The sequence below is a fragment of the Eptesicus fuscus genome, chromosome 3 (genome assembly GCF_027574615.1).
Source record: "Eptesicus fuscus isolate TK198812 chromosome 3, DD_ASM_mEF_20220401, whole genome shotgun sequence".
Lineage (NCBI taxonomy): Eukaryota > Metazoa > Chordata > Mammalia > Chiroptera > Vespertilionidae > Eptesicus > Eptesicus fuscus.
Genome location: NC_072475.1, coordinates 54,185,461 through 54,196,751, shown reverse-complemented (window position 1 = coordinate 54,196,751; position 11,291 = coordinate 54,185,461). Strand labels below are relative to the sequence as shown.

General features: G+C 37.6%; 1 protein-coding gene across 3 annotated transcripts in view; it reads right to left on the bottom strand.

The window, feature by feature from the left end:
• Positions 1-870: 870 nt before the first annotated feature.
• TFRC (transferrin receptor) overlaps positions 871-11,291 on the bottom strand; it is a 29,735-nt gene continuing 19,314 nt past the window's right edge. For 2 of the 3 annotated variants that reach the window (XM_054713887.1, XM_054713885.1), the window contains 8 exons: positions 9,920-10,005; positions 9,678-9,741; positions 8,190-8,257; positions 7,589-7,647; positions 7,277-7,358; positions 6,059-6,280; positions 4,828-4,968; positions 871-3,781 (listed from right to left, as the gene is read on the bottom strand). In XM_054713887.1, the coding sequence (XP_054569862.1) occupies positions 3,539-3,781; positions 4,828-4,968; positions 6,059-6,280; positions 7,277-7,358; positions 7,589-7,647; positions 8,190-8,257; positions 9,678-9,741; positions 9,920-10,005 (965 nt within the window). In that variant the 3' untranslated portion in view covers positions 871-3,538. The remainder of the gene's footprint in view (positions 3,782-4,827; positions 4,969-6,058; positions 6,281-7,276; positions 7,359-7,588; positions 7,648-8,189; positions 8,258-9,677; positions 9,742-9,919; positions 10,006-11,291) is intronic. The other variant, XM_054713886.1, reaches the window with a different exon arrangement.

The following is an 11,291-nucleotide window of genomic DNA, read 5'->3' as shown; positions in this document are numbered from 1 at the left end:
TTGTCCAAACTTAATAGAATGTACACCAAAAGTGAATCTCAACGTAATCTATGGTCTTTGGGCAATGAGGATGTGTGTCATTGTAGGTTCACTGTTGTAACATATGTACTATTCTGGTGGGAGATGTTGGCAGTGGGGGAATCTAAGGGGTGGGGTGGGGTGCAGGTAGAGAATATATGGGAATTCTATTTTCTCCACACCTAAAACTGCTTTTTAAAAAATCTATTTAAAAAAATGACAACTCGAGCCCTGACTGGTTTGGCTCAGTGGAGAGCATTGGCCTGCAGACTGAGAGGTCCCAGGTTCAATTCCGGTCAAGGGCATGTACCTTGGTTGCGGGCACATCCCTAATAGGGGGTGTGCAGGAGGCAGCTGATGGTTGTTTCTCTCTCATCGATGTTTCTAACTATCCCTCTCCCTTCCTCTCTGTGAAAAATCAATAAAATATTTTTTAAAAAATGACAACTCGCATGCGACGGGGTAAGGGAGGCTGGGGGAAGGATATATTACCTACTATAGGTAATACTTTAAACAATAAAAAAAAAATGACAACTCAGTTCTCTCCCATGCACCTTACCTCCAATGAGCACACCCATGCCATTCCCTTTCTCCTTCCCCCACAGGCACGGATATCCCAACCTCTAAGGAACCCCATGAGACTTGCAACCAGTGGAGAAATGGGCAGCTGCAAGTGCATCCTGGGCTAACCCCCTGAATCTGTCTCCAAGGCCCCCTTTCCTCTGACTTCCCAGTGAGCTAAAGCAGCCTGACCATTGTCCGTCTGTCTCCCCCCCTCCCCCCAATCTGCTCCTTGTTTGGAATGTGTCTTCAATAAACCCCTTTACATAAAAAAAAGAAAGAAAAGACAACTCAGTGTTCAAGCATTTTATTACACAAGATAAGGAATATCCACATTGTTGCACATACCAGCTTGTATACAATTATAATGGCATATCACTTGTTCACAGGATATAGCTGAACAGTAGGTTGAGAAGTTTAATTAAGCCATCGTTTGCCAAGTAAAATTTCAAGAACATTCCAAGAGGAAACACAGTAAAGGTTATACAAGTTCTAGAATAGTGAATCATCACAGTTCACTCCTTTAATCCTTTACCTTAGAAATGTATTCATATCTATAACCAGAAAAAAATATGAAGACCAGCAGGTGTCACTAGTCAAATATACATTTCATTCAGGAATAGTAAGCCTTTTACTACCTCTTTGAATGGTAATAACTCCACCTTAACCATAGAAAGAGTTTTTAAAAGCAATTTACTGCTGTAAAATGTATGCCCATTATTCATATTATGCCTTGAAGTCACTGAGCTTTTATTAAAGTATGATAAAGCATGATACTCAACCAGGAATCCCAGCAATGACCTTTTTTAGGTAAGTGACACCAAGTTTAAAGAACCTTAAGAGACCCTATGGACTTTTTCTTAGGTGACAATATTGAACTGCCCAGATAACAAACAGCTGATTACCTGTTTCAGTAGAAAACAAAGTCTTTACTCATGTAGTCTCAAACTTATCTGTTCACATGTACATTTAACTTATGACCACCATGTACTAATAGGTAGGTAGGAAGGTAGGTAGGTATGATCAAGATCCTTTTGCAAGCCGGCTCCCCACACCCTTCACTCTCCTTCTTCTCCCCCCCCCCTCCTCCCAGACCTCCTATGCAAATTTCCCCTGCTTTAAGCTGAAAGGTCAGTTCTGGATTCAAGCTTGAATGAACTAAGGTTATGAGATAACATGCATATAGGGGATAAAGTTAAATTCATTTGTCAATAGCAGACATTATAAATGTGTGCTACTATTCCACTAAACAGAAGACCCAGAGAAATCACAAATGTAACATAACACCACATCAGGTTTAAAAACAACCTTTGAATCAACAAAAAGAATCTTGAAGGAAGTAGTTTTATTTTACCACGGTTGAATTTACCCACCAAATGTTTAATGACCACAAAATGTTTCTGCAACTAAAACTAAAAGATAGAGCATTATAGGGAGCTAGAAATATATGTTAGATACTAACGATCTTCAAGCTTTTAAGATGTCATTGCATGAAGAAAATTATGGGAAACACTGTTCCCGATAATTACGTACACCCTTAGTGTAACATATGGAGATCACTGTCTCCGATATAGACACTGTGGTAGGCAAAAACTACCTTGTTCTTTATGCATTATGGAAGACACTGCTCCCGATAATGTTAGGTTTGTGACAAAGGTACTGGAAATTTTGCATTAGTTACATTTTGGATAAACTGAGCTGTAAAATTTTGCTTATGAGTACTATCACAGCCTTTAAGTGAAATTAATTTATAACTTGGTCACAACTTAGTACTTTAGGGAAACTACCATTTTTATCTACTTGGCTAAATCGAAGTCTAACTTGATTAGCAATCCCTAATTAAATTTAAGTCTCTAATATTTAGCTTTAATTTTTTATTTGAGGCTATTTTCTAAAACCCCGTTTTCTAAAACAAGTATTGACCATTATAAATGCAAAACTTCCAGTATCTGTTGGGTTTTATTAGCAGATGCTGCTTTTATTTAAAAAAACAAAACAAAAACGACAGTATAACTGTCATAATTATGGAAGGCACTGCTTCCGATAATTATCTTCTATAAAAAACCACCATTTATAGTGAACTCTGTCACTGATAAATAAACAATAAATATCTTGAGCCAAAATGATAGGAAGCTTTTCCAAAAAATTAACACTTTGACCAAAATTTGGCAGTGTGTTCTTTAAAGTCTGACAAACTGAGCTTGAAGTTAAACACCTAAAACTGGTTCTCTTTCAAAATATCTTGGAAAAAAACAAAACAGCTAAACAAGGCTTATGCGGGAAGGGACAGAAGGAAAGAAAATATACTAGGTCTTTGGCTTCTGGTCTCCTCTCTTTATAAATGGTCTTGAGGTTAACACATTAAGGCCTTGCTCCTGCGATAAACAGTTGAACTTTATTTTATGCACCTAAAGGACCTCATTTAACAAGAAAAGAAGTCCCATCTCTTCTGAAAGTTAACTGTTTCACCCAGGGATGAGGAAACCAGCTAAATCCTTAAAGAAGGCATAGATCTCACGTGGAGGATAAGGTCTTACAACCTGATATCTGCTATTTAGCATCAAATGAAGATGGAGGATTACACTAAAAGACCATGTTTAACCTTCAGCAGATATCACCTTCCTCCTCCCACTCAAGAGACATCAGTGTTCATGTCCTTAGGATTTAGAGCAATAGTTCATGTAACTGGTTCTGACTTTTTTATAACTGTAACAGAAAAGAGGCAGTTACCATTACAAAGCACTTAAAATTATAGAGAAAAACATTCTATCATGAACATTTTTCAGTGGTTATTCATTTGAACAGGTACCTACCCTGTATTAAAAGCTGCTGCCTAAAGACATCTAGTAGTACCAAGATGAATGGGTAGAACTTTAACAAATATTAGGTTTTGTAGCCCTACTGAAAATTTAGCACAACCAGCACAAGTCACAAGTACCCTAAGTTAAGGGTATCACATTTAAAACTCATTGTCAATGTCCCAAATGTCACCAGAGATGGCATTTGCAGCTTCCTGAATAGTCCAAGTTGCTAAAGCCAACTGGTTTCTAAACAGTGTTTCATTAAAAGCATTGCTATCTTTTCGACGCAGTTTTATGTGCTCCAGTAAAGCCGGGAGAGTGTGAGAGCCAGAGCCCCAGAAGATGTGTCGGAAAGGAGCATCTTTTGGAGATACATAGGGTGAGAGGAGGTTATATTCCACCTAAAAAACAAAATATACAAGAGAGCTGAGTGTTGACTTTGGTTGTGAATAAAGAATGTGATACAGTAAAGCCACTGTCACTATCCCACTTCCAAATGTTCAATTTCCCTTAATTTAAGAATGCTGAGAACCAGGCTATTAATCTTCTATTAAAACTGTAAAACTATGCCCTAACACCGGTTTGGCTCAGTGGATAGCACGTTGGCCTGTGGACTCAAGGGTCCCAGGTTCGATTCCGGTCAAGGGCACGTCCCCAGTATGGGGTGTGCAGGAAGGAGGGCAGCTGATTGATGTTTCTCTCTCATCGATGTTTCTAACTCTCTATCCCTCTCCCTTCCTCTCTGTAAAAAAAAAAAAAAAAAAAATCAATTAAAATATATTAAAAACAAAACAAAACCTGTAAAACTAAATGTAAATTCCTTTGTTAAAGTGAACTCTAGTTGTATTTTTTGTTGTTGTTTTTCTTTTTTGGAGCACACATCTGGAAGGTTTACAAATTTCTGCAGTAAAAGAATCTTCTGCTTCTTCCAAGCAGCCTAAAGGCTGGATTAGACAACAGAAATGTAGAAAAAATGACAGCTAAAATAATTAATGATCTCTTCTTTAAAGATGTGTTTAGCCCAGCCGGCGTGGCTCAGTGGTTGAGCATCAACCTATAAACCAGGCGGTCATGGTTAGATTCCAGTCAGGGCACATGCCTGGGGTTTTGAGTTCGATCCCTGGTGTGGGGCATGCAGGAGGCAACCGATTAATGGTTCTCTCTCCTCCCCCCCCCACCTTCCGATCCCTTCCTTTCTTAAATCAATAAAATATATTAAAAAATATAAATGTTTCTAAAAATAAAAAATATAAATGTTTCTAAAGCCTAAAAAAGTTAACACTAGGTTAAATGTTTCTTATATTTCCAAGTTTGATACGTTGATTTAGATCTTTTAAGAGTTAAAATCTGCAAAGGATTCGAGGCTTCTGAAGTTATACTTTTTAGAAATGCAAGGTTTACCAACTAAACTTTAACATATTTCTTCCTTTTCTAAGAGGTTACTTACTCTCATGATACGGTCATTGATTTCCCTCATGACAAGTCTGTCTGTTGTATCTGAATTCTTATAATCTGTTGTTAGTTTGGAAGTAGCACGATAAAAGTCTCCACGAGCAGAATATAACCACTGTAGACTCAGACCCATCTCCTGTAGCAAAAGACATTCCATTCACTATTAGATATTATATTCCTAAGGATGTTATTCTACACCTTTCTAATTTAGGTGTAGCAACTGAGAGTCTGATAAAAGGGGGTGAACTCACAGACAAGTGCAAGATCCAGAGAAAGCTAGATTAAAGCACTTGTACAGGAGGTTCCAAGCTCTCTAAACTACAGCAATATGCTCATATTTAAGCCCAGCATACAGTACATAAGCTCATATTTAAGCCCAGCATATAGTATGAGTATGACTCTTGGTCTCAAAAGAAAATCATACTAAAAAAAAAAATTAACATAATGTACTTAGTCCAAGTATATAACCCTGTGTAGTATATTGTTTCCAGTTCAACTTCCCTATGGGAGAACACATGAAGCATTTTGGTTCAACAAACTTCAGAATCTAGTTATTTCCATCTGGTTAAGTTCCATTTTCTGATCAGTTACAATTTGTTCCAAGAAAGCCATAGTAAGCCTTAGTTGGTTGGAGTGTTGTTCCGATATGCCAAGGTTGCTGGTCGATCCCCGGTCAGGGCACATACAAGAGTCAACCAATGAATGCATAAAGAAGTGGAACAAAAATTGATGTACCTCTCTCAATTTTTAAAAATTAAAAGGAAAGCCATAATAAGATTTGGTTATCAGTTGGAAAACACTTTTGATTTTATCAAAAGTTTGACTACTATACAGGATGAACGCTAAATAAGACTGTAACTAACTACTGTCTATGTTCTCTCCCATCATGTCATCTCCAAAAGGCATATATAATCTAAACTCACAGGTTCAAAGTCATGGTTGACACCTTTAGTCTCTGGGTCCTAGCTCTTTATGGATTGCTTGGAATACATGAACAATAGAAAATATAGTTCTAGATACTGATATACTTGCCATGGTCTATTCTAGATCTATAACCTCCCAACTTCCTTTTCAAATGAATTATGGATTCTAAGGAAAATTATACCTCAGTTCACTTTAAAATGTATTTTAGTTACCAACCAAGTCCTTCCCCAGGAACAGTTAATCATCATTCTTCAAATTGCTTAATACTGCAGCATTAAGAACCGGTTTTAATTAGTGCTCACCTTTACGTCTGTTTTGAATTGGTTCATATCCCTCACAAATGAAAGCATTTTCTCGTTATACATTTCATAGTTCAGGTTCAATTCAGCATTATGGGTAAGTTTAATTATGAGTTGACCAGCAACTTCTGCTGCTGCACGAGCCATTTTGTTCAACTGAGGGACTTCCTGATTCAGTACCTCATAGGTATCCTGAGTAGTACCTAAGTAAGGATAATCTAAGTCCTGAAAAACAAAGCGAGGTTAATGTTCTCAGGTAGGTTAGAAAAGTAACATTCCAGATACACCATCAAGGTAATAGGAACTATAATTCTTCCTTTGTTTCTTAACATATTCCTAACCCCAATTTTTTCTTATACACTACTTTAAAAAACAACACTTTTTGTTATTTCTTTTAACCTAACCTATTCTAATAATAACTACTTTTTTTTAAGGCTCCATAGAATCCATGTTCTATTATATCAGACTAGGGGCCCAGTGCATGAAATTCGTGCACGGGTGTGTGTGTGTCCCTCAGCCCAGCCTGCACCCTCTCCAATCTGGGACCCCTCTCACAATCCAGGACTGCTGGCTCCCAACTGCTTGCCTGCCTCTAACTGCTTTTGCCTGCCAACCTGATCACCCCCTAACCACTCCCCTGCCAGCCTGATCGACATCTAACTGCCCTCCCTTGCCAGCCTGGTCACTCCCAACTGCCCTCCCCTGCAGGCCTGATTGCCCACAACTGCCCTCCCTCTGCTGGCCATCTTGTGTCCACATGGGGTCGGCTATCTTGTGTAGGAGTGATGGTCAATTTGCATATTACTCTTTTATTAGATAGGATACCCAGAACAGATTTTTAGCCAGATTTCTTCAGGTTATATCCTGTTATCTTTGCTCTGGAAAGTTTGCCTCATTTTAATGAGGAAAGAGGAGAGCATATGTGAAATGTACTTTCAATATAAAGTGTTACTACTCTTAGATCATCTGATATCTTCTAAACCTCCATTGGCCAATAAGTAGCTTGTCATTAACGGTTCTTATTTAATTGAAGTTTTAGCAAATAAAATCAATGCTAATTAGGCTAATTGAGAACAATTCTATTGTAAAACTGATCATAAGGTAGCATACAAATGCACATGTATAACTTCCTAAAAACATTGTAAGCACTCTAGGAAATTTGTTCTCAAATTTGATGAAAGAAGATCCAAGATATAACACTTCAGAGTTCTTCAGACTTACCCCACAAAAACAGAAAGAAACTGCTGGGATTCCAGAATATGCAAGGAAAGGCAAAGCAGCATCATCAAGAGAAAACTTCTCCCTGCAAGGAAAGGTGTTTTTTTTAGAAAGTTTTCTAAAGGACAGACAATGCTACCATGTAACCTTACTCCTAGCCCCTCCCCACCCCCCAAAAAAAAGTCTTAAAATGAATCTCTTTAGGTATAGGTAACCTCACCGCAAAGTTACACAGTCTCTGCCTAACACAGTAGGTGCTACTGTATGATTGTTATTGTTTTTCTATCAGCTGTTCATTCACTTGTCTCAACTTACACTTTGTTCATCCAGTTGCTATCCCGATATAGAGACAACCCAGTAACTGGATGTTTCACCTGTTAAATAAGAAATTAAGTTATCATTAAAATGAACCTTTCTGAAATTTATTTCTCTTTTATAAACATTTATTAAGACACTACAGTTTTATTATATCTCCTTAAAAAAATTTAGGACAAAACAATCTCAAATTTGGTTCCTTACTCTTTCAAAACTATGGTCATTCACATGTCTGTCTCTATTCAATGAATATTTTATCTGACCATCTGATTTAAGTCTCAGGGATAGTTTAAGTCCATTTAAAACTTTCCTTAACATTCTGACTCTATAGACAACCTCTGTGGGTACCTACAGTACAGCTTAGGCCTCGTGGAACTCTGCTACATATTCCTAAACAGACTACATATTGTTTGTGATCAGAGCCCTTTGTATACCACTCCCGTGGTTCAACAGGCTGGGGAAAAATAAGCCAAGAGCATGACTGAAATAACGCTGCTATAAAATTTATTCTAAGTTCACTTTAGCTATCAATATTTTTCACCTTATGTGAATTAGGCAAAAAATTAATGTTACATATTTTCATAATTTGGTATACACTTACGTCTTGCATCGTTTTCTCAATGAGTGAATACAACAATGGGCTGGCAGAAACCTTGAAGTTGCTGGAACCTGCAAAGAGATTATTCCAACATTGCGCCTTCTCTAGTCAAGCAATTTTCACACTGCTACTTCAACAACTAAAAGTACTTGGCAAATAGGAAGACAGGAGGATAATAATAACCAAGATGAGTGGCATATACAACCTATCCTCTTAATGAAGTAGATAAAAGTTCTTTAGTGACCACTAACCTTAATTTGACTCAACTGAATCTCTTACTGCTCGAGTTTGCATACTTTAATGTTAATGATTTGTTTTTTTTGGTTTATCCATGTTAAGGCAGTCATCTGCTAATTATAAGTAAGCTTGCTATATTCAAAACATTCTGCTGTATAGATAAAATGTCACTAATGATAAATCTAGTAAGATTTCGTTAACTCCCTCCTTTTTTTTATCTATGATGCCACAATGTAGTAATATGTGAACTAGTCTATAGAAGTGCCATTCTATATGACATGATTTAGTTCCTTCTGGTCTAAAATACTGTCCAGACTACTGGTTCTCAAACTTTAGTGCAAGCATATCAAACTTGTGGCCAGCATGCAGCCCACAACGAATATTTTTGTGGCCCAGCCAATATAACGGTATGTAAGAAATATTTTAATAAAAATTTCATAACTGAATTTTTACAATATCCTGCTATACATAATTATTAGTAACGAACTACAACGTTTGCTAATGACTGATTACTATAATTGTGTTACATTCATTTCCCTATGCGCCTATGCTCTCCACTGAGACTAGCAGCGAATATTTTAGCAGCCGATTGCCACATCATTTGTCTTGTACTGACTTGTTTGGTGTGTGCAACAGGAAATATTTCGCTTTCGGGGAACAAGAAAAATAGGTTTATTTGTGTTACGCTTATTAATTTGTGCAGTTATTCAGTGTCTGTTAAGCTAATGTTCAAGAAAAAATATTAATTTTTATTAAAATGTTCTATTATTTTATGTTAACAATTACTCATTCATTTCAGCCCTTTGTATTCAGCATGCCTCTGTCGAAATAAACCTACGTTTCTATGAAAACCGAAGTTTTTGTTTTGCGGTCCACATAAATTTAAACCAGTTTATTTGGCCCGTGTTAGCCTTTTGAGTTTGACATGCTAGCTTTAGTGCATCAGAATCACTTGGAATGCTTGTTAAACAAGTTTGCTGGACCTATGCTCCAATTTCCAAGGTCTGAGATGGGGCCTGAAATTTCTTCATTTCTAACAGTTCCCAGGTGATCCTGATGCTGCTGATGTGGGGACCACATTGAGAAACATTGCTCTGGACGAGGCTATCTGCACCCATTTTAACTTAATGGACAATTAAGAGAAAGCTACGTGAATCTTTTGATCTAGAAACGGCCACTGTAAATTGTAAAAAAGTAGTAAGTGCTGCTTTAGTTTATCTAAATTCATGAATAGCTAATGAAATGGATACTCACCAAGAACAGCTTTATCCAGATTAATGTAAGTGAAAGCCTTTATATGCAAGCTGGAAAGGTATCCCTAGAAGAGAAGGAAAAATACTCATGTATCAATCTAATTATCACATAAAGTAACCATTATTAGGAGTTTCTTTTAAATTTGGATTCTTTTGGGACTAAATATTCTATTGAGAGCATGGTTTCTGGAAGACAAGTTAAGACAACACAAGTTTGGGTGTCATTCTGGGTGTCATTAATACCTCCAGCCATTCAGTGGCACCCACAGCTCCGAAGTCACCAGCACTCCAGCTGGCAAAGACAATGCTTCTTCTGGGTTTAAACCCGCCTGAAAGACAACAAAAGGTTAGCTTCATTTTGGGAAAAAGTATAGGCAGACAAAGTGACTTAAAGATAAAATCAGACACTTCTAACTCAAAACAGCAGATTAAAAAATTCTTTTCCTTTTGAGGCCCCAGGTGAAAACAAACAAATTTTGAAAGTGATCTACATGATCACATTATAAGGAAATAATAACTGTTGAATCACTATGTTGCACACTGAAGCTAATGTAATATTGTATGTCAACTATATGCAATAAAAATAAATTTTTATAAATTAAACAAAGTAATCTAGAAAGAAAAAGGTAGGTAATCATTTGCAAATAAGATTTCAAGTATGCAGCAGGAACCAGCTTACTGAAAGGCACTTTTTTCAGCTCCATTCTTTGGAGTCCCTTACCTTGTGGACCAAGATATATTTGAAATCAGTGTATCTTATTTGAGAACAATTTGCTTAAAAGTATGTAACTTAAAAATTGCTTGAAAAACAGTTGTTATGAAATAAGATCCAAAAGATTCAACAATGTGGTGAAGGTTTGCATGTGTGTGTGTGGGTAGGTATAGAAGAGTGGCAAATACCATGGGAAAAAGGCTTCAAAGTGAGCTTTTATGTTATGTTTATAATATGCAAATGTTTTCCCATATTCATAAATATATCAAATTATACAAGTTTACAATCCTATAAAAAAAAAAAGGGGGGTAATATGCAAATCGACCAAATGGCGGAACAACCAGTTGCTATGACCCGCACTGACCACCAGGGGGCAGACACTCAATGCAGGAGCTGCCCGCCCCCATGGTCAGTGAGTCACAAGCCAGGCTGACTGCTGGCGAGTGCAGCGGCCCGCCTCTGTGGCGCTAAAGGATGTCCAACTGCAGCTTGGGCCATTCCCCCAAGGGCTTCCAGACTGCGAAAGGCCGGCCAGGCTAAGGGAGCTCCCACCCGCCAGTGCACGATTGTTGTGCACCAGGCTTCTAGTGAAACTATAAAACATCAGTACAGAGATATGTCACTGCTTACTTTCAAACAGATTCCTTAGGGGCCATGTTAGATTTACCACATCATTCTGGGTATGTCACACTCAGAATCAGGGCCAAATATAACACTTTTCAGTATCTCAAAAGAAATGGATGGGCCCTGGCTGGGTAGCTCAGTTGGTTAGAGCTGTCATTCCAGTAAACCAAAGTCTCAGGTTCAATCCCCAGTCAGGGAACGTACAAGAATCAACCAATGAATGCATAAATAAGTGGAACAACTAATTGATGCTTCTCTCTCCCTTCCTCTCTCTAAAAT